This window comes from Dipodomys ordii, unplaced genomic scaffold, assembly GCF_000151885.1.
Source record: "Dipodomys ordii isolate 6190 unplaced genomic scaffold, Dord_2.0 Scaffold17, whole genome shotgun sequence".
NCBI lineage: Eukaryota > Metazoa > Chordata > Mammalia > Rodentia > Heteromyidae > Dipodomys > Dipodomys ordii.
The window spans coordinates 24,997,746-25,021,848 of NW_012267233.1; the positions used below are offsets into that span (position 1 = coordinate 24,997,746).

The 24,103-nt window shown below is 37.9% G+C and overlaps 1 protein-coding gene across 1 annotated transcript in view; it reads right to left on the reverse strand.

Moving 5' to 3' along the window:
- Positions 1–1,597: 1,597 nt before the first annotated feature.
- The window catches only part of Chmp4c (charged multivesicular body protein 4C), a 30,168-nt gene continuing 7,662 nt past the window's right edge, over positions 1,598–24,103 (reverse strand). The window contains exons 2-5 of the mRNA XM_013012419.1: positions 10,463–10,640; positions 5,842–5,956; positions 3,748–3,904; positions 1,598–3,320 (exon numbers count right to left, since the gene is read on the reverse strand). Of these exons, the coding sequence (XP_012867873.1) occupies positions 3,256–3,320; positions 3,748–3,904; positions 5,842–5,956; positions 10,463–10,640 (515 nt within the window). The 3' untranslated portion in view covers positions 1,598–3,255. The remainder of the gene's footprint in view (positions 3,321–3,747; positions 3,905–5,841; positions 5,957–10,462; positions 10,641–24,103) is intronic.

A 24,103-nucleotide genomic window follows, 5' to 3' on the forward strand; every position in this document is an offset into this window, starting at 1 on the left:
TAGGTGACCATCTTTTGTTGACTCTTCATTAGGTAGGATCACCTTGATTTCAGCACTTTAAGTCCCTTCCCTTCCTGCTTTTGTTTAGGAGGGTCTAAATGGCTAGGTGGATACATGAGCCAACTTTTTATTTCGTTTCATCTATAGTACAAAATTACTTTCTAATGTTTTAGCATACTTCACACATTATCTGTATCCTCCTTGATAATGAGGAGTTTGTCCAGGATTAATCAGCATAATTGTAAACAATCACGTGAGTGATTTCTCAATAGCTACCTGTTTAAAAAGGAAAATGAAACCTGAGATAAATCTCCAATCATACATTTTATTGAACAAAGTACATCTAAATTGTATTCCAATATGTAACCAATATCAAATTACTAATGAGGTATTATACATTCTTTTTATTGTACTAAGGCATTGAAATCTAAAGTGTATTTTACACTTAGATACACACATCAGATGTAAATTTGCTCTAGAAATCTTGATCCAGGACTGGGTGTAATGGTTCATGTTTGTAACTCTACCGCTTGGGAGGCTGACACAGTAGGATCATGAGTTCAAAAACACCCTGGGCCTACATAGTTCCCCATCTCAAAAACATCACAAAATAATAAAAAGTCTTGGCTCATACATAGATTTCATAAATTTTACGGGAGCAAAAGCAGATTCGCACACCCACATTGTTCAAATAATAAGGTTTTCTAGTATATGAATCAAGACCCAATTTTTAAAACAGTATTTTGAAATTAAAAGAATGCAATCCTCCGATTTATACTTCCTGTGTAGCTGGGATAACAGCTACATGGTCACCACGTTCAGCCTTTATTGCTTGATAGGGAGTCTCATGAACTGTTCTACCAGGGCTAACTTCAAACCATATTTCTCCTGACCTTATCCTCCTGAGTAGCTATGATTACAGGCATGACCCACTATACTCGACTTGAGAGCGTATCAACAACGAAAATTTATTTAGCACAGTTAGAAGCTGAGAAGCCCAAGTTCAAGGCAGCAGCAGATTGGTGAGGGCGCACTCATTAGTTCACATTCAGCATCTTCGGCTGTGAGCACAGTCTCTTGGCCTCATTTGTGTGTGGGGTGTGTGTGGGTGTGTGGGTGTGGGTGGGTGGGTGAGTGTGTGTGGGGGGGGTGAGTGTGTGTGTGAGTGAGTGTGTGTGTGCATGCGAGCGCGCGCTTGAATGCGTGCAATCCTCAGATCTCAGCCTCCTGAATAGCTAGGATTACAGACATGATCCCCTCAGAGCCCAGCTGAGCCTAAATTTTATAAGGAAATATCTGCATTCCTGAAAGTTCTGCCTCCCTGACGTTAATACTTTTGGAAAGGCCCCACCTCCTAATGCCATCATCCTGGGAATCAGGATTACAATGCATTCATTTGTGCAACCCAAAGCTCCAGGTCATAGCTCACGCTCCCCCCCCCCCCCCCCCCCCCCCCCCCCCCCCCCCCCCCCCCCGGCAAAGCTACCTCCTCTGCAGGACTTCTGCCTCCAACTTTCCACAACTCAGCAAGCAAAGGGGCCATCTGGGTTCCCCTTCCCTACGAAGACAGAGCCAGGCACCGACAGCGCTCACGCCATTGATGATTTCCTTCCCTTAGGAATCACCATGCAGTCATTATCATCGAATATCTGAAAACGGTTGTTTTATATCAACTTTGTCCGGTTTCTGGTTATTTAAGAGCAGAGGTAAGTCTAATTCCAATTAGTCCGTCAGAGTCCAAAAGATATAAAATTTAATTGTGGTTCATTTAATAAATATTGATTGAATGCCTGCTGTACCTGAAAAATGGCAGAGAACTAGGAATGAACTATTGAACTACAAAATAAATGGTGTCTGCCCTCAGGTTACTGCAGCCTAGCAGAGAAAAACAACAATAGTTAAGTAATTGCTCAAGTGAATATGTAATATAAATCCTGAAAAATGGTCTGAGAGGGAGCAGAGTGCTGTGAATAAAATATATAGTGGGGATATAATATATAATGGGAAGACATAACTTAGACCGGGAATCAAGAAACGTTTCCCAAGAAAAAGGGCATTTGAACCAGGATCTAAGGAATTAGAAAGCTGTGAAATTAGTGATTTGTAGGGCAGGAAGATTCCCAAGAAAACAAAACAGCATATGCAAACCACCTAATGGAATCATTAGGGGTCATCAAGTCCACCCCTTAAACTGTGCAGTACTAAGACAAGCACACAGGGAGTTTATGGCATTGTGTAAATGACAAGGCAGGGACTGGAACCCAGGACTCTCAGACTGAAATCTTTGCGACTAGTAGTCTTTGTATTCCACTATCACTAAATAGGATAGAATACCTGGGTGTTTTATATAACAACATTTGTAATTGTATGCTCATACATTATGGAGGGTAAATCATTTTATAATTTATTTTCCTTTAAAAAATAATCATGGCCAAAATTTTAAGATAAATGTTTAATTGCCAATCATTTTATATACATTACAGCGTGTATTCTGTGAAGTATTAAAAAATGTACAAGAGAACACAAAATAGTAGAGAATGAACAGGCACCACGAAGCCAAAACAGCATCATAATGGCCTCAAAGTGGCCATACAGCTCCTAAGTGGCTCAATTACCCCCAGGAGAGTCTCACTCAGCGGTGGAAACCATTAGAGCTTTCAGACATTTTGGGAAGTGCAGCTATTGCCCCATTCCAAGCTTAATTGGCATAATAAATGTCAATTAGAGCTGCTTTAAGATTTTAAACAGCAAAACTCAAGTGAAGCTATGTATGTATAGACTCATACAAGACTTCTCTACAAGAAGCCTCTTCTAAGAGAGGCTAAAGAGTCTATTCCTGGGGTATTTACATTACCTGGGGTGATATGGACGCACTTGGCAAACTTACCTTCACATAGAAATTTTCCCAGCTATCCTTAAAGTATGCCGTATAAATGGCTTATAAATTGCTATATGTCTAATATATTAGCAGAATTAAATTCCTTTGCACAAATATATACAGAATATCAACTATGGACCAAAACTAGAAATTCCAAATGCCCTGCCCCCCATCCACATGCAAGGCTCCTCTCCCAACCTACTAGGAAGTCCTTTCCTAACCTTTCCTTCTGAAGCTTAAAAAACAATATTCACCAAGGATGAATATAAAATAAAGTCATTATTTACTTTTAAATTTGGCAAAACTAAACAACATTTTTTATGAATAATTGGTTCATTTTGGCATCCAAAGGAGAAGAAAATAAAATCCATTGTAGTTTAAGTAGCCCATGCTGCCAACTGTTTGAACTCATCATCGTCTTCTTCTGCTCTCCTAGATGAGGCTGAAACATAAAAGTGATGTTTAAAAATGGGTCATTAGTATCACTTATAGTTTCACCATGAAAAAAAGCAGGTACGAATTACATACAAAAATACATTTATGAAAGCTGGCACCAGTGGCTCACACCTGTAATCCTAGGTATTCATGAAGCTGAGACCTGAGGATTGAGGTTCAAAGCCAGTCTAGGCAAGAAAGTCTATAAGATTCTTATCTCCAATCAGCCAGCAAAAAGCTGGCTAGAGATGTGGCTCAAGTGGTAGAATGATAGCCTTGAACATATAGTTCAGAGACAGCATCCAGGCCCTGAATCAAGCCCCAATACCTGCACCAAAACAAATTTATTTAGTAAGTGAAATATAAGTAAAGTGATGGGCTTGGTTATATTGAAGGAATTATGGGAACCTAGGTAATGGTGCTGGGTAGCAGACCTGCTCGGGATGATGGATGTGCAGAGGAGGGCATACTGTGCTTTCTAGCTGGCTGTGCTGGAAGAGAAGAGGAAGGCACATTTGGAAGCTGTATATTTGTCATCTTCTGATTTAATTCCTCTTGCTCCAATTCTTCAAACTCTGCCATCAACTCATCCTGAACACAGGAGAAAGAAAGAATTACAGAGCTAACGTTTCAAGAAGTGGGTTTCCCTAAACACAATAATGAGAACATCTGCTACCCAATTGATATGTGAGAACCCAGTGAAATGGAATATTTATTTTAAAACTAAGTCTTTGTTGCAACACTGAGCAATGATTAAAAATGAATATTTGAGGTTGTGCAAATTTGTTGTAGTTAATCTTATAATACTTCAGTAAACAGCCATTCAAGTAATTTGTGCTAGCTGAATATATAATCTCCTCAGTTTCTGAGAAATTTACACCTTGCCTGTCATTATTGCATTACATTCTTTTCTCTTCTCCTGATGAGAACCCATGAAACTAATTGGAGAAAATAAATATTTTTTATTGGATTAATACTACTAAATTAAAAAAACATCCAAGCACAGCAAAACTACGGTGCATACAAAAAAAGATTCAGAGATATTGTGGTTCCTTTGTAAATCATCAAAGTCAATATAAATTGTACTTGTTTGGGTTCATCAAACACTTCTTTCATTTCATAAATTGTGTTTGTTTGGGTTCATCAAACTCATCTTTCCAACAATGATCCCAGGGTTTAACCTTAAACAATTCCCTATCCAAACAACAGTCACTTGAGAACTTCCAATACCAGATCTGAGCTAATGTAAGCAGTTCATAACTACTGAGCTCTGTAAGTCCTTGGGTAGAGATCAACTCCCCTCAGAAAGAGATTGGGTATCAAAACTGAATTGATTGTAGATGGATCATAACAAAGAAAAATTACCTGTCCTTACAGGCCATACAAAAACAAGCCATGACGCCAGGCCCTAGCTCATGCCTGTGGTCCTAGCTCCTCAGGAGGCTGAGATCTGAAGATCACTGTTCAAAGCCAACCTGGGCAGGAAAGTCTGTGATACGCTTATCTCTAATTAACTACCCTCGAACAAAGTCAGAAGTGGAGTTCTGGCTTAAGTGGTAGATCCTTATTCTTAAGCAAAAGAAGCTTAGGGACAGCTCCCAGCCCCTAAGTTCAAGCCCCAGGACCACTGCGTGTGCATGCACATACACACATACACATACACATACACACATACACACACATGCGCGCACACACACACACACACACACACACACACACACACACACACACACACACCAAAAATGAAGAAAAGAAAAAAAACTGGCCATAGGATGATTTGGCTGGCACATTCTATTTTTGCCAAACTCTGGTCCATACCATTTTAAATAGGTGATAACTGTCATTTTGTAGGATTACATGGAGTCACACTTTATTTGCTGGATGTATTTTGTTTACTATCACATAAAAGCAGAAACTTGGATTCTTTGCTGTGTTACTGGAACATTTGGAAGGGTTTCTAAACACGTCCTGCTCCTACTCATGTGTGCTTTGAGTACCAGTGAAATTCACAGTGCAAACACCACCATTTAATTACAGTCTGCCTGTACTATTAGACTGATTAATCTAAATGGAATATGTGTGTTAATAATAACACTCCAAGCCTATCTTGTTTCACAGTCTGCATAATAAACAGAGGCAGTCTACCCTCTAATTTAGCAGACACAGAGCATGATATGTCTTTTCCTTGCAGTGACACAGCCTGCTTTCCTTGTCCAGATGTGTGAACACAAGATGCCTCATAATGGGGCCATTTACACTCTAAACACTAAAAGTCACTAACTTCATATAGTCACATGCTGGTTTTTTTTTCTTAATAGCTGAAAACTTAATTAGAAGGCTGTTTACCAAACTCTATTAATCTTTTCTTTAAATCAGAGCTATCCCTCCTATGGGAAGTTTGTTTTCAACAAATAGCATTCATGCTAGAAGTAATTAAGAGACCTGCCTATTGTATAGGACAGGAGCTTCCCTTTATTGCAGGGACAATACTTCCTGAGAGATACTGTCCCTTTTATATCATCACCCACCTCATCAAAGTCATCGCCAAATTGAACCCGTTCTGAGAATGCTTCTGAGATTTCTTGGGCAATATCCTGTTGCTCAGTGATGTCTTGCATCAAGTCATCTATTTTGTTCAGATCCCTGGGAAATAATATTTTTTGAAAATGTTTTAGAATTTTCATGTACAATAATGAATCTAGATATAATGTCATAAAAAAGGAATCATCTTAACATAACCACTTAGTGATTTCTATACGACAACAAAAAATCCTGATAATAGTATTTATCAACTTTGATTATAATTTGCATTTCAAAAAACTTAACCCTGAACATGCACACATATTTTAAATATTAAGTAAGTACCCATTACTTTTGAGAGTCGCTCACTGTATGACAAATTATTTTTCCGTATTCATAGACTCACTTGAAATTTTGTCTAGTAGAACATAAGTAAAATTTAGATATATTCTGCTGTACATCAACTCTGCAGTGGATTTGCCTGGATCTCTAAGGACCACCATGACTCATGACTAAGATGAACTTTTTGGGGGGGTGTAAGTCATGGGACTTGAACTCTTTTGCTCAAGGCTAACACACTACCCCTTTGAGCTGCGCATCACTTCCTTAGACTGCACTCAAAGAAGCAGCAACTTCAGCAAAAGATGCAGGTAGCCACACAGCCAGGATAGACAGCTACTTCAAAGTCCATTTCTAAGCCGACCTCTGAACTGTTTCTTTAATAACCTGAATCATTCCTTCAATTCAACGGACTATGTCCCTTGTTATTAAATGATCTAATGATTGAAAAACCTGAGCCTAGTCGAACTAAAATTTTCTAACCTCAGACTATATAAACTAGAGAAGCTTAGTACTTTAACATATTTTTATGTGCTAAATAATGCTTTGGCTGGACACTATTGGCTCATGCCTGTAATCCTAGCTACTCAGGAGGCTCAAATCTAAAGAGTTTAATGCCAACTCAAGCAAAAAGTTCCTGAGATTCTTACCTCTAATTAATCAGCACAAAGGCAGAAGTAGAGCGATGACTCATGTGGTAGAATGTTAGCCATGAGCAAAAAAGCTCCCAGATAGTGCCCAGGAACTGAGCTGAGTTCAAGCCACAAGATAAGCACACATATAAAATAATAATAAAAATGCTTTTACCATTCTCCACTACACTCTATCTCCAATCCTTATTATGTTATAATAAATACATTTATTACAAAAAGCATAGGACATTTGTGTAAAAAATGTTTGTAGCTGGAAGTGCCAAAGGAACACAATGATATGATGTTGCTATGCTATGGGAAAGGCTGGCCTGGCAATACATTTTGGTACCCAGTTTACAGTCACAAGAGAAGATTTTGAGTTTGATAATGAATCTAATGATCTCTCAGCTGCCCAAATGGCAGCTGATTATTAGTGAGCTACCAAGGCAAGAAAATGTTATCAAGTTTGCTTTCACTGCCCATCTTTTTCCATCCTACAATAAAATTTGCCTCCTATGCCTCAGACATCACTCTTGTGTTCCCTTGGTCAGGATTCCATGATCAACATCCCGTATCAGGAAGGACCAGTCCCAGCCATTTATTTCCCATTGCAAAAGTAAGCCAAACTACTGCCAATTTCACTACCTCAAGGAATATTGATTATTGAGTGATTACTTTTTGTTCCAGGAACAAAGTGAGAAATCAATAGTCAAAGTTTCAAAGCTACCAGCACAACTATGTTTATTGCAGCATTATTCACCATAGCTAAGATATGGAACCAATCCAGATGCCCCTCAGTAGATGAATGGATCAAGAAAATGTATACACACACACACACAATGGAATTTTATGCCTCCATCAGAAAGAATGACACCACCCCATTTGCTAGGAAGTAGAAAGACTCGGAAAAAAGTATAGTAAGTTAAGTGAGCCAGACCGAAAGAAACATAGGTCCCATGGTTTCCCTTACTTGCAATAACTAGTATACATCTAGGATAATCTTACCAGACAAGCAGGAAGTCAAAAGCTATGTATAATACATATGACCATATAAGATGATACTAAGTGAAATGAACCCCAAGATAGGGACACAAGAGGTGTTTTTCTTTGTCACTGTTTTTTTTATGAACTGTATGATTTTTTTTTGCTTCTTTTATATGTTCTTCCCCCATGTTTTCACTGTATTTGATTCCTGTGTCCTACATCATATAATACATCTTTCTAATATGGGGAGAGAAAGGGAAATAACAAAATGCTGAAACAAGGTACAGGTTGGCTCATTTTAACAATGAGATCTACAAGACATTATCCTGAAAAAGAACTTTGCAATTTTGCCAAGGAGAAGAGGCAGGGAGGAGTTGGGGAGGGATAGTAGGAGAAAAACAAAGGCGGGGAAAACAATGCTTTATAGAAAATGTACCTTACTTGTGTAACTGTAACCTTCTGTACAGTATCTTTACAAAAAATATTTTAAAAAAGTAATCAAAGAATCTCAATCATTATCTCGATTATCTCCATATGAACTTAAGTACCACTTGTTATTTCCAAGTTATAAACAGAGAAACCAAATCAGGGTAAGCAATTTATCCAGGGTATAATCAGCTGTGCAACTAAGATTATAAACTAAAAAACAAAAATATTCTTACTGGAGGCTAAAGGGAGGAAATAGGAAAGTACAAATGAAGGGAGGAAGGGAGAAAATGCAACCATAATGAAGTAAGGAGGTCAGGTCTGGCTGGCACCATATTGGCCACACGGTGGATGATAGGGTCTGGCACCTTGTCTTAAAGCTGGGGGAAGGGACCACCCCGCCCATCACCTGCCTCCCAGGTGATGGGCATGCCCAGATCCCTGGAGGCAGGGGCAGGCACTTGGTTGATAGGTTACTGACTCTGTCAATCTGGTGTCTGGAACTGGGAATTTCCTGTGGACCTGCTCCCTGTAACGACCTATTTAGGCCCAGATCAGCACAGGTGCCATTACGCCATGCCACATGTGTCTCCATGATCATGTGCTGTGTCCTTTCTCTTGGCTGGTCTTCAGTCATCATGGTGTCCCAATTCAGCTCTATATCAGAGCTGAATTGGTTTGTTGGCATTGTTTTTGTTCTTTCTTTCTCTCTAACCTGTTTCCGAGCTGTGTGATGTGTATTTGGGGACTGCAGGCCTTTGTAATAATGGCTGCCTGCGGCCTGTTAACTGTATAATAAGACTCCAATACTCCATCTTCCAAAACGTGGCTTCTGGGATAATTTACCTTACAACAATAACATTCAATATATATCCTGTGAATATCCTGTGAAACTAGGAAAGTGAGGGGAAGAACTGAGTTGGGAGAGATGGGGAAAATGATGAAAGGGGTAATATCAATTAAGTTGCATTGTACTTATAAACTGATTTGTTGAATGATAGCCACTTTGTACAACTACTTAAAGATAATATAAATATAATTTTAAAAGCTATGAAATATAATTCTTATAATTATTATTTTGTGTAAGTGGTTCACAAATATTAGCTAGAATGGGCTAGGGAACTTAGTTAAGAAAACAAAACTGGTTAAGAGTTTGACACAAGAGGTAGAATGCTTGCCCTGGGTTCAATCCTTAGTACCAGAAGAAAAAAAAAGAAACACTTGCCTAAAAACAAAAAGTACAAGCCCCATTTTTTAAATTTAATTAAATTATTATTATTATTATTTTTTGTCTGTCGGGCTTGAACTCTGGGCCTTGTCCCTCAGCTCCTCAGCTCAAGGCAAGCACTCCACCACTTGAGCCATAGCATCGCTTCCAGTTTTCTGAGTGGTTATTTGGAGATAAGAGTCTCACAAACTTTCCTGTCCCATCTGGCTTTGAACCTCAATCCTCAGATCTCAGCCTCCTTAATAGCTAGGATTACAGCGTGAGCCACCAGCGCCTAGCCAAACCCTATTCTTTATTTTTTTATTGTGAAAATATTGTACAGAGGGGTTACAATTACATGGGCAAGATAATGAGTACATTTCTTACCAAGCATTGTAGCCTCCTCCTTTGTTTCCCCTTCCCATCCCTATCCATCCCTTCCCATTCTCCCTCCGCCCCCTCACCCAATCCTCCCCCTCCCAACCAAAGTTGTAAAGTTCGTTTTCAACATAACAACTTGTACATCTCATTGTTGCAATGGGTCCACCTGTATCCCTATTTAAACGATTTGTTTTTTCCTTTCCCCTCCACAAATTATACAGACATCAAATACAGTGAAAGCAGGCCAAACCCTATTCTTGAGCAAGGAATCTGGGCATCTACATTCCCTTTGGCATCTCTCTAGATGATTCTAAAAAGTCTACCACTGTTCTCTGGCTCCAAAATCCTCCCAGATGTTGGCATGAAAGTCATTAAAATTATAGAATTACATTATTTACAAATAGAGTTCAGACAATCATAAGGGAATTGAAGGCAAAAATGAACACATTTTCATTTCCCGTTTTTTTCTTCCTCTCTCCCATATTCTTCCTTCCACTTTCTCTCCCTTCCTTCTTTCTTGCTTTTTGTCACTTTCCATCAATAGATTTAAAAAAAAGCCTCAAGTGAGTGAGACATGTCTTGTCCAAACCACCACATAATTTCAGTCTCTTCCCCATACTGCCGGCAGCCACCAGTCAAAGGAGAGCGGCTATCACTCACATGTTTTCATGAACTGCCTTCATGGCTTTTGCTGCATAGCTCATGTTCCTCAGCACCTCGGTGTTGGTGTGGGAGTTTTCCAAGGCTTCTCTCTGGAACTCAATGGTGGACAAGGTGCCATCAAGCTGAGTGAGCTGCTTCTCAAACCTCTTCTTTCTCTTCAGTGCCTGTAATGCAGCTAAATAAGGAAGAGGCCACATTTGTAACAGAAAAAGATCAAGACTCTTACTTGAGAGACATTTACTCAGACTAACCAGGGGTTGGAATTGCTGTGTCTTAAGAAAAAGCAAAGGGTCCATTAACCCTGAGAAACAACTCTCACCTCTCATCACAACACTAAATGTTCCCTTGAATATTTTGTTATTCCCACTTCCAAAGATCTGGCAGCTATAAGAATGGGAAGTTAATTTTTATATTCCACAAAATATGCCACAGAAGATGGTTCTGTGCATACTTAATTTTGGAAAAAGAATAGGTATAAAAAAGGAGTAAAAACTATGTAAAACAAAAATAAATATGTACAGGAGGGCAGTACTTTCAAGGCCTGTTACCTTAAAGGCAAGTTTATTGAAACCCAGGACATTGCAGTAGCTTATTTAGAGTTAGGCAGCTAGTGGCAGCCATAAGCAGAACCTAGAGTTCCGAGCTGTATGTCTTCATCTGAAATGCTTATAAAATGACCATTAAGGTTAAATACAACCATAAGGTCCCTGAGCCCCAATTCATCTGGAGTCACACTTAAGAACTACATGGTAAATGGTAAGAGAAAAGAGCATCACCTTTAGAGCAAGAAGATCCATATAATTCTCACATTCATTTTAACATGATAACCTTACTTGCTTCCCTCTGAAGGCACAGAACTACTAAGAAAGTCCCCCTGACTCTATCACCTTGGAAGGCATCCCTCCACAAAAAAAAAAAAAACCTAAAATGTCCATTTTGACAAAGCTTTAGGAAAAGTGCAAGTAAGCACAGCAGCAGAAGGATGCAAGCATAATGAAGCATAATGACAAGTAATAACTGAATGGATTTGGCAAAAGAACTCAAATGGTTTATAGATTCAGGAGGAAAATTGCCCCAAGAGATTTCTGAGAGCTGTCTCCTTCTTATTCTAAATTATTTATATTATTTCTAACTAACTCATTAATCCCCATGATTTTCATTGGTATACCAAGACCCATAACTATTGTACGTTGTGGGTGGATTGTACTAATAATCAAGATAGCTCTTTTTCCTCCCTCACTGACTACCAGAGAATTGGCCACCATCATGAGCAACATGGTAATAATCTAGACTAGGAAGCACACAACCTACAGAATTCCTGCAGAGGAAATGACTCGAGGTTAGGAGGACACTGTCTCATTGGCTTTCAGCAGTGAGTATGTCAAAAGTTTAAAAGAAGTATTCTCACATCTTTGTAGATAATCTGTTCTGTTTCTCCTCTAGAAATATTTAAGATTTTGGGGGTTTTGCCTTCAAGTTAGGAAATTTCACTAGGACATGTATCTTTTTTTTTTTTGCCTTTATTCAACTAAACACTGAATGAGTACTTTTATCCTGAAGATTCAAATTCCTTTAACCTGGGAAAATAACATTCGATTATTTATTCTATTCTTTCTCCATTATTTCTTTTTTTCTCTTTTAAAACATTTTATTGTAAAGGTCATGTACAGAGGTGTTATAGTTACATAAGTGAAGTAATAAGTACATTTCTTATAAAGTGTCACCCTTCCCCATTTTCTCCTAGTTTTTCTCCTCCTGACCTCCTTCTTCCTCAAGTTCTATAGTTCACTTCCAACCCAGTGTCTAGTGAATGTCACTGCTGAGTTGGTTCACCCTTGGCCCCACCATTTCTGTGCTTCTCCTTCCCCTCCCCAAACAAGAAAAATGTATATACAAGACAAAGGGTTCAGAAATCAAAAACAGTGACAAAAGGGAATATAAATTGAAGGGGGAAAATAACTGCAAACAGTGCAATAATATACCTCTTGCTTCCATTTCTTAGAGTTCATTTGATCAGCATCATTTCATATGCTCATATGCACATAGCTGCTGTTTCTCCATTATTTCTGTTTACCTTCTTTCAAAATCCCTATTTGTGTTTATTTAACTATCCATACCAAAACCCTCTCCATAACCATCTTTTCTGTTTTCTTTCATCTAAACAATCCCCATATGACCTAGGGAGTGAGGATGAAAGATGAATGGAGAGGGTGAATGAGAATGAATAAACTTAAAGTGTTTTATATACATATTCAAAACAAAACAATAAAACTAGCTGAAGTTGTTTTAAGAAGAAAAGATAAGAAGCCTGATCAAGGAGTGAAGGAGATGGCTACACTGTCCATGTGAATGGAAATGTTACAAGAAATCTCTCTTGCATAACTAATGTATGCTAATAAAAAAATCCTTAAAAGATAGACAATTATCTATTGGGGGGCTCGATCTTCTATTAATTTATTTCTGTCATTTTGATCTCTGCTCTGAAAGAATATCTTAACTTCATTTTCTAGATCACTAATTCAGTCTTCAACTATGTTCATGGAATTGTTTCTTACCCTGTATATGATTTTTGAGATTATGGCGTTAATGTGTGAGAACTTTCTCCTGAGTTCTAGTTACTGCATTTTATGGCAGGATTCTTATCTCACAAATGTAATAGTCTTTAATCTCCCACAGCTGCTAGCATGTTTCATTTTTAATATGTTTTACTTCTGACATTCTCTGCTATTGGGTTCCACTATTTCCCTTGTCTTGATGTTTCTTTTCCTTGCAATTGCCTTTCTTCAAAGTTCTTCTGACCTTCTATGATAGGTTCATAGCTATAAATGAAAGACTAGAGTAGCTATTGTAAGTAACTTGGTATCCTGTTGTTATATGGGCCAGTTTCCACTGAAGCTTTCCTTGGCATAGAGGGCTGCTGCATCTGGCTCTGTGTGAGAAGTAGAGTCAAATCCCAATAGACAGGCTTTCTTCCATGAGAGCCAGTACATCACTGGTCATTCCCACACCTGCTGAACAGGCTTTCCCTTGGATATGGAATAATTTCACCTCCCTTGTGAATGATGACTTTCATCCCCACCATCCTCACCCACTTGGAAATGCAGAGTTACCTCAGGTGCTGATCTCGATCTCTCTTTAGATACAATTTGAGTCTTTGTTTAAAAATATTCATGTTTTAATTATGCAATAGTTTTTGTTTGTTTAACTAAATGTGATTCTTTTCTTGAGAAAGGGATCAAAGCATTTTTTAATCAACTGGTTCCAAGTATTTTGACAATATCACCTTCAAGGGATGCGCACCACATTAATGACGGAAGTATAGAGGATTCCTTCACCACAGAGGGAGAAGGGTCAGCTTGCTCTCCATGCTGTTTCTCTTCCTGTGAATCCATAGCTACTGTTATATCTGTCACATTATGCTGTACCTACTATAAAATCCATTCCAACACACATCTCTTGTGCCTAATTGCAAGTCTTTTAAGCAAAGATGAAATATCTTACAGCCCAGTTTCCTCATCACCCTGGTCCAGTTCCTGGCACATACTCAACAAGATACATTTTTAAAGCCCTAACATTTATTAAGCATCTTCTACAAGTTAAATTATGAATGTTTTATGTATTCCATGCATTATGTGATTTATGGCATTAAGCTCTCACAGAAACCTAGATACTATCAGTTATTGTACAGAGGAGGAAATGAATGACTGAATATTAAACCAATAAGTATATGTATTATACTATGCACAGAAAATATACATAGTATATAGATATAACAGCACAGTACAATAGAAAGAGTAGGTATGATCTACAAGGCCAGAGTACAAGCCATTCTTCTAAGACTTAATAGATGGGTGGTGCTCTTAGGCAAGTCACTCCCTTGCTTTGAGTTTCAGTTCACTGCTCTGGAAAAGGGGATTATAACAAATTGAGGGGGGAGTATTAAAATTAGTGACAATTTATGAAGATTTTTATATAGTCTCTACATTTTATTTTAACAAGTATCATAAATAACAATTTTTAGCAAGTATCATCAATAACAGAAACATATAGCATTCTGAGTGAGGCTGCATATTTTATTTTGGACAACAAACAAAAACAAATTATCCATTTTTCCAGTGATACATCTTCATCAATGTACCCAAAAATGTATTATCTGTTGTAGCGCCTCACTATTTTACCAGTCAGGTTCAGTGTATGTAATTATTTAGCATGCAGCAGTACCCACTGACCCAAAAACATTGTTTTTCTTCAAGAATTTTAAGTTTTCCAGTGAGAAATATATTTCCTAGTAGAAGTTAAGTAAAGACTACTTTTTTGAAAATCAAGAAATACAGCTTGTTATAAAAGAAGCTTCAAAGCCTAGACCTATATTTAATCCTACAACCTAATAACCTTGGCATGTAATAACTTTTGATGTATGACTTATTCCTTCTTCCTGGTTTTCTCTCACCTGAAAAATAACCACCACACCTAGAAGACAATAGAACATTGTTCTCTGGAGTTGTTTCTGTTCAAACCTTGGCTTTGCAGCCTGGAAAATGGGAGTAAAACATGTTTGAAGTATAAAGGGTGGTGTCTGGCACATCCTAAGTGAAATGGAATATTAGAGACTTTCATTATTGTTGTTTCCATTATAGATTATCAGAACCCCAAGAAGAGAATGACAAGATGTAACATCAGGCTGATGAATGTTATCAGTTATCAAAACTAGTTTGGACCCAGTTTTGAATGCCTATGTTAACACATGGTTTCTACCTTCCAAAATATTTGAAATGTAAAAATTCACCAACTACTTGTTTGTGGATCACATTATAATTCCCATTTTGCAAAACTATCTGCCAAGCAGGTTACAAAGGTCAGTGAAGCAGAGAGATGATCAGGGAAAAGATCTTCTCTGTTTTCTCTCATGAGTTGGACAGAAATGTTTCTCTACAATAACAATAAAGAAAGAAAAGACAAGAAGGCCAAGGTAACAAAAAATGGCCTCAGTCTCAGGGAGAGAATGAAATAGGGCCAGTGACCCAGAAGCATAAGTCTGAACTCATGGAAGCAACATCATAGGCTCTAGTTAGCACAACTACTAGCAGACCTGCAGGCCCATGCTCCTGGGTGTCTGTCTTTGAAAGAAAAAAAGAATCTGGATTTGTATGCAGAAGGCCCCCGTTTATTTTTCTTTCCTTTTTCTTATGAGAGTAAAACCAATGACTTCTGCACAGCTGAATCTGACCCTAAGACACATGACATTTGCTGTGAGTTCCTGGCATATCAAGTTTCTCTCAAAGATTAAAACAATGCTCTCGCATTCAAATCAACAAGAAGTATGCACATGTCTCTGTAGCTGTTTCTTACATGGGACAATGATGCTACTGACAGACCTTGTGTTGGCTGCCCCTTGACTTTGTTTCCTAGTGAATAATTTCGGAGAGGAGCAGCTGTATTTCTCACATACAAACCACAAATGCTGAAAATCAAGCATTGCTCCTGATTTGGCAAGCTGAAGCACTTTTAGAACCAGGAAACTGAACCTATTTAGAAGGTCTAATTCAATTTTCCAAACTCCTGCCAATTCTTGTAAGCACTGGTGAGACTTGGACAACCTTCTTCCTAAAACAAAGAATACTATTGTATCCTTTTCAGGTGGAGAAACAGGGAGGGTTTTTGTCTCCTCCCATAATAGTATGTTCTTTCAGCAATGGAGTTACAGGAACACCATCCTTTATATGGCCCTGTTAACAGGATAGGTGAAGAGACCTCACTGCAGGCTATTGAGGATTGAGACTGAAGTGCAAGAACTTTTCACTCAACCTTAAATTAAACTCCAGTATGCTGTCAAAGGAAGAAAGCTTTCCACCATCTACACCAAATATCTTAACTTTAAGATATCAGAAAAGAGTTGCAGCTTCATTGCTCATATAATATGTAGAATATCTTGTTTTTTAATGTCATTCTGTTGCTCTTCACTCATCCAAGGTATGTTAATGTATGCATTGTTAATCCATGAGTTGACAAACAGGAAGAACTCTTAAAGAACCATCACATCTAGTGAATATAGATGTGAACTATGAAATTGAATACCACAGTTCTCCTCAAAAATGGATGACCACTAGACAAGGACTTCATGATGAAGCCCTGGGAACAAAGCCTGGTTATAAGAATGATTAAGAGATGAATGCCATACATAATTGACTGTGTCATCTTTTGCTCTTAACTGGGAAGTCTTGAATCATGTGTTATTGGAAGAACTTCAGTGGAAACCTTGCTCTTAGTCATATACAGATCACCTCATGAAGCAATACCTTCTGTTGTAGCACATGGTTTTAATATCAGAAGGCACAACCTAAACAAGCATCTTTATAAGCATTTCATAAATAGTTTCGTTCAAAGTCACGGGCTATATTGGAAACAGCTGAAGAAAAAAATGGCAGTTACAGTCATCTTGGGCTAGGTCATCCCATTCTGAATGTCCCTGGACTTCTACACTCACCAAACATATTCTTTATTCGGTCGTGTCACTCATTTAACAAGCATATACTGAAGAGCTACCATATGTCCAGCATTAGAAACAAAGTGACACTCTCAGAAAGGCAAAACATGAAATCAACATTCAATTGCATATGCATCATTGCACAAATATTAATTAGGACCAGAGGTTTGGCTCAGTGGTAAAGGGCTTACTACACATGCTTGAGTTCCTGGGTTTGAGTCCCAGCACTCCTAAAATAAAAATGTTTTATAAGTACCTATTATGTTATCAGCATTTTTGCCCAGGGATATTAATAGGCATAAAATATATCTTCATCTCAGATAATAGAGGAGATGTATTGGAGAATAATAAGAGGAACACAAAAAGTGTGGGGAATATTCAGAGAAATGTTAAAGTTCTCTGGAGGGTAAGGAAAGCTTCCCAGGTCAGGCAATGTCAATAGAACCTAGTGACTATCTACACATACATTCAACACACCAATCAATAAAATATACCACCTTTCCCTACTGCAAATCTCATACCCACATGAAGTTTTTGGCTGAGATATATTAGCAACCAGAAACTATAAACCTCAAGAAAAACAGAGCAAATCATACCAGCTTGCCATACCAGTTGGGCTTTATATATAACCTCCATATTTTCAAGGGTCTTACCAATATTAAATGTCAGAAGGAGGGTAAACAGGAAGCTAAAAAAAGACTAGAACACAACAGTGATATACGAGATATATAGGTGGCCAGACAGATGCCTGAGAAAACAGTAAAGGGAAAAGAGCCTGGAGAAAGTAAATAGGTGTTCTGAGAAAAGAGCTTTTGGAGGTGGAATACTGCTATAAGCCAGTCAGACTGAATTTTACGTTTAGAACACTTTGCTTTGTGTTCAGTTAATATTGTAAAGAAGAAAAAGACAAGGTGACCAGAGCCCTTTCCCTTCTTAGAAGAGACTGCAAAAAGGCACAGAAAATTAAGGTTAATTTCCTGATTTTCCCATCGTCATTCTCTCTTCTGAAGAGCTTGCTATTACTTTTGAAGATGAGTACGTTTTTCCTTCCAGGGAGTCATGCAAGGGAATATTAGAGGAGATAAATCTAAAAGAGGAAGTTCAGACCCCAACATGCTATCAAGCTTGAATTATCAAAAAGGAAGAAATATTAGCACAGACTTATTTAAGTACCAGTGAAATTCTCATCCCCTGCAATTAATTGCTTCAGAGGTCAATTTCTAAGTAAGTGGAAGTAATCTGCTATTAGAACAACATACCAATATGTTAATTAAAATCTACTTGATATTCTTTGTAAAAACTCAATTAATTGTTTGACACAGAGCAGAATGCATAATGGATTGAACAAATGAGTTGTCTCACTTGCTACTGATGTTATCCATAACCTCACAAATTAGTAACCTTTTTGGATGTGCTATCATTTAGAATGTAGGGGGAAAGTGAAAATGAAACCAACAAATATTAACAGAAACAGCTGGCTAGACTTAATTTTAAATGGAAGACATGTACTTAGAGTGTGTTTGATATGTATCTGGTATGGTTCTATTTTCTACTTGTAAAAATATATTTTTTATAAAAGGCAACAATATTTGGTTTTAAATTTTTATTTTGGCTGGTCATGGGGCTTGAACTCTGGACCTACACACTGTCCCTCAGCTCTTCAGCTCAAGGCTAGCACTCTACCACTTGAGCCACAGCACCACTTCTGGTTTCTGATGGTTTATGGGAGATAAGAGTCTCCTGGACGTTCCTGCCTAGGCTGGCTTTGAACCACAATCCTCAGATCTCAGCCTCCTGAGTAGCCAGGGTTACAGGCATGAGCCACTAGCTAATTTTTATTATATTTAAGCATTTGTACAAAGGCATTTCACTTCAATATGTCAATTTATGAGTACAATGTATCTTGATCAATGTCATTTTTCCCATCATTCTCCCCCTTCTCTCCCAACCTCACTCCTCCCTTCAACTTTCCTGGTTACATTTTCACATATGTATTCTGAATACTTTGACTGTATTTGTACCCTTCCAAGGCAATATCTGGTAGTCGTATGTTTGGGACATGCTGATGTCTCACCGTCTGAAGTTATGGACCAACAAACTATACCCCTAAAAACCCTTCCGGTATCATTTCCCATGATTCTATGACTATTTGCTTAAGAACTTATGGTAAACAAATCTTGAAATGACTCAAGATAACTATTAATATTTGACACTCTTTAGAACTAAGTTACTTTGAAATTGATGACACACTATATTTTTTCTTTAAAGTACAGTAGCTTTCATAAATAACAATTTTCAAGCTGCTCACAGCATGATAAAAATGTATATTCTTGCTTACATCCTCTTTTAAATCATGTTCAAATTAGGATCACGTATGTAGAGCTTTCTTGTTTTCCTTTTTTTTCTTCAATTAACATAATAGGACTGAGTTAGGATAACCTTTCTGGTCAAGATCTCAGGTTCCATTTACTCTCCCTCTATATGTATTAAAAGCCCAGAGAGAACTGGGAATGTCAATAGCACTAATCACTGAGCAAAGTCTGCTGAACAACATTACTGCTGCAGCAAATAAGACACACCTATTATAACTACAGAGCAGACAGCATTTGGGGGAAAACCACACACACACACACACACACACACACACACACACACACACACACTGCACTAGGTATTATTTAAATATAACATTAAATATCCAAATTGCTTACCAAATACTTGCTTCATAACTTTCTTCCTCTAAATTTCTGCATAAGTCTAAATGTGCATATTTTATTTCACTTAAGTTAATGATTGATAGTAAATTTTAATTTTTAAATTGAGAGCTTTACTTCTAACTCAGGATTGCTGACTTTTCATAGAAAAAGATAGATCTGCTTCTCTTTGCTTGTAATTTTCAACTAACAGTTCTTGCTTGCCTGCTTGCATCTCTGGGTGTGTTTTCTTTTGTGGGGAGTGATTACTATGTTGTGTTGGTATTTTAAGTCTCTAGATTGCTAGATAGAGAAAGAGAGGAGGGAGGATGGCAGCAGGCGATTCTGCCATCCTCACAAGATTATCCGTCTTCTTACCAGACATACCCACAAGTTAGGAATGCCAGAAAAGAGCTTAGCTGCAGCCGACAGAGTTAATAACACATTACAGAAACTCCTATTGCCTTAAAGCATGACCTTATCCGCATCTGAAGGGGTCCCAGATGCTTCTTGACAGGCAATTCTATATGTACATCAGTTGTCTAACAAAAGGAATCAAATACCTATTACAAAAAATTCATTATTGAGTAAATAGCTTACCATAGCCTATCCATTGCATTTAAGCCAGACTCTTGCTTTGTTTCTTCTCCTTCTTCAAATGTTTGAACCAACTATGTGCTTAACTAAATTATGCACAGAATAAGTAGAAGAAAAAATACCAATGTGTAAGCATACAGTTAAAGTACTAAGCTGATTAAGTGATTTTCTAAATGAGAAAGTGAAAAGGAATCTTCAATATTATTTATTATTTTAAGTATCTATAATAATTTTGCCCTTGGGGCTGGGAAGGTGGCTCAGTGGTAGAATGCTTGTCTTGCATGCATAAGGCCCTGGGTTCGATTCCTCAGCACCACATAAGCAGAAAAAGCCAGAAGTGGTGCTGTGGCTCACATGGTAGAGTGCTAGCCTTGAGCCAAAGAGTTGAGGCCCAGGGCACCCAGGCCCAGAGTTCAGGCCCCATGACTGACAAAATAATAATAATAATAATTTTGCCCTTAAAGTACTACATAACATGTACTTAAGCTTGTTATAAAATGAGCACTAAAATTGAAACATACATGGAAGTTAGAAATGTGACCTCCAAAGCAAAGAAACTCTAAATACTATTAGATACTTTGCCCTATGTATCATTAGCTAAGTCATATATACTTTTCTGTTCTATTGAAGATCATCTGAAGTAAACAGTTCTAAATGCTGTGAAACACACTAAACACACTAAAACTACCAAGTACACGGAATCAACTAACAGTAGTCTTCTGTACAGTTTCTCAAAAGCATACAAATCCTGTAACTTTGTGACAGTCATAGTGTCAGTAGTGTTCTACTTTTACCTTAATTTGGCTGATTCAATAAACTGCAAAATAGTACCAATCAAGGAAAATTAATTTATTTTCTTAAAGTTAGTATTTCCCAAAAGTCAGAGCTTTCTAATGTTTGTGAATTTAAATGAACAATGGTAATAATGGATGTTCCAGTATTTATAACATTGATCCAAATTCATGAAGATGGAGAAACAAAAGGTAAATGTAGTGTTATATGACATAAGAAACTTCTACAAGTAGCCAGAGCACATAAGTATCAAAATCTGTGCCATACATATCTGAAAAAATGATTCTAGACTAGAAATATTCTATACTCTGAGTTTGTTTCTGAGATGTTAGAAAAAAATGATGATTACTAGAGATCAACATGAGTTTCCAAAGAGAAAATACCACACTAATGTCATATGCTTATTTTATTTGAATGTAGACCCAAAGAATATTCATAAACCATCTACTGGCCTTCTATCCTAAGGTACAGTAAAATCATCCAGAAAGATCTAAGTGCTACCATCTTGAAATTTAGCCTCAATTTCTTTTTATCTCCCAGTGTGGTATGTCCATCTGACAATACTAGCAGTTCTTAAGCCAGCATTCTTGAAGCCATGAACCCCAGGCATGAGAACACAATTCGATTTAAGGAATATGATTCACAATGTACAGGGGGCATTCTTGATGAAAAGAGGAAAAAATGAATAATTAATATGATGTAGGTTAGAAATGTAGGTTAGGTATACTCATAGATGATGAATAACTAGACTCATTGAGTGAATTGAGTGCCAGTCTGTCAAACTGGAGGTCATGCCTTGGCTGAACCCTAGATGAAGCATTGTTGCTGTCATGCAGAGGCTCTCTTGGAATGTATTCTCTAGTGATATGCTCTAAGGCTCTCCCCTTGTTTCTGTCACATTGAATATCTTAACAAATATATCTACAACAGAAGTGGCTGATTGTGTCTGATTCAATTTTTTAAACAGCTCATATAACTGGTGGCATTGGTGGCTCACGTCTGTAATCCTAGCTACTCAGGTGGCTGAGACCTGAGAATTTTGATTCAAAGCCAACCCAGGCAAGAAAGTCCATGAGACTCTTATTTTCAAATGACCACTAAAAAGCCAGAAGTTAGGCTGTGGCTCAAGTGGTAAGAGTACTAATCTTGAGCAAAAAAGGATTAGAAACAGTACATAGGACCTGAGTTCAAGCCCCAAGACTTACAGAAAGAAAAAAAAAGAAAACAGATAACTTGGAATTAAAAACCTTTAATTCTGTAATTGAAAATAAGATGATGATCAATGGGAAGAAATAAGTACTATTTTCAAACTTAACAAACTAGTTTAAATGCAAGAGTGTAGTACTACAAAATAAATTGTTGGCTGGGTATGGTGGGATTCATGTCTATAATCCCATCTAGTTGGGAGGTACAGATAGGGAAAATTTACAGGGCTAGGAGGATTTAGTCTAACCCAACCTTGGTCAAAAGTTACCAATGCCCCTTCTGAACTATAGCTAAGTGTGATAACACACACCTGTGATCCCACCTATATAAAAGGTATAAACAAGTGCATCATAGTCAGAGGCTGGCCCTGGGCAAAAACATGAGATCTTATTTAAAATATAACTAAAGCAAAAAAGGGCTAGAGGTGAGCCTCAAATGGTAGAGCATCTGCCTAGCAAGCACAAGGAATTCAAAACTAGTACTGTGAAAAAAATTAAAATAATAGTTTTCAGAGTAGAATTAGTACTAAAAAATGTATAAATAAATATAAATGTGAGAAAATTAATCTGATTGAGAGGGTTTTTTTTGTTGTTTTTTTTTTGGGGGGGGTAGGTCCAGTCATGGGGCCTGAACTCTGGGCCTGGGCACTGTCCCTCAGCTCTTCAGCTCAAGGCTAGCGCTCTACCACTTGAGTCACAGCGCCACTTCTGGCTTTTTTTCTTTTTGCTTATGTGGTGCTGAGGAATCGAACCCAGGGCCTCAAGCATGCAAGGCAAGCGCTCTACCACTGAGCTACCTTCCCAGCCCCTGATTGAGAGTTTTAACTCTAAATGCAGTGAAGAAAAAGTAAGTGTTCAAGGCCTGTAAACATTTGTGCAGACTGAGGCTGTAGATAACAAAGCCAGAACAGTCTGTGCTTGTCAGTGTGACTGAAGCTGGAAGTTTGCATAGGATCCTTGCCAGGGAACAGAGGGAAAGGAAGGCATAGGAACCTAGAAGTTTCACAGCAACAGCTTAAACCAGTGAAGTTCCAGGGCTAATACATAGATTTTAAGCTCCCCTATGGAGGATGAACACCCAAGCAGGGCCTGAGGTAAGGGAAAAGAAACTGGTGGTAAAAGTTGAAAAAAGGATCCTAATTCCATTGATCTATTTCTCCATAGTAGAGAAAGGCAATTGATTAGAGAGTACAATCTGGCCTAGATAGTGATTAATGTTCCAAGTATAAAATTCATTTCTCTCTCTACACATGAGAATACTAAATATGGTACACAGTAATCAGATCAACAAAGACAAACAGAACAATATATGCTGATGCCTGGTTGTCATCTGAATACCAAATAACTCTGAGCTCCTCTGTAATCAGTGTGAGTTATGAACCTTACAAACAGATACAATTCACAATAGCCAAATAGGGACTCAACCTAGATGCTCATCAGAAGATGAATGAATAAAGAAAATACAGAATATATACTGTGTTGTAACCATGTTAAAATACCTGGGAAAAACTATTTGAAGGAGGAAGGTGTGATTTTGGAGGTTTCAGTTCATAATCTGCAGCCTCCATTATTTACAGCAAATCAAGTGGATCATGAGGAATAGAGAGTGACTCCTCTCATGGCAGCCAGGAAGAAGAAAGAGGACACTGCAGGCAAGATACAACCCCCAAGGGCACATACAAATGGACACACTTCTCCAACTAGGTCACACTTCCTAAGTGTCCATCATCTTCCAATAGTCCATCAAATTATGAACCCATGAGAGGATGCATCCATTATGAGTTCGGAGTTCTAAATGACGGACTCACTTTCCCAAAACACTATGTCTGAACAGTGCTTCACTGTAGACTAAGTCTTCAATACAAAG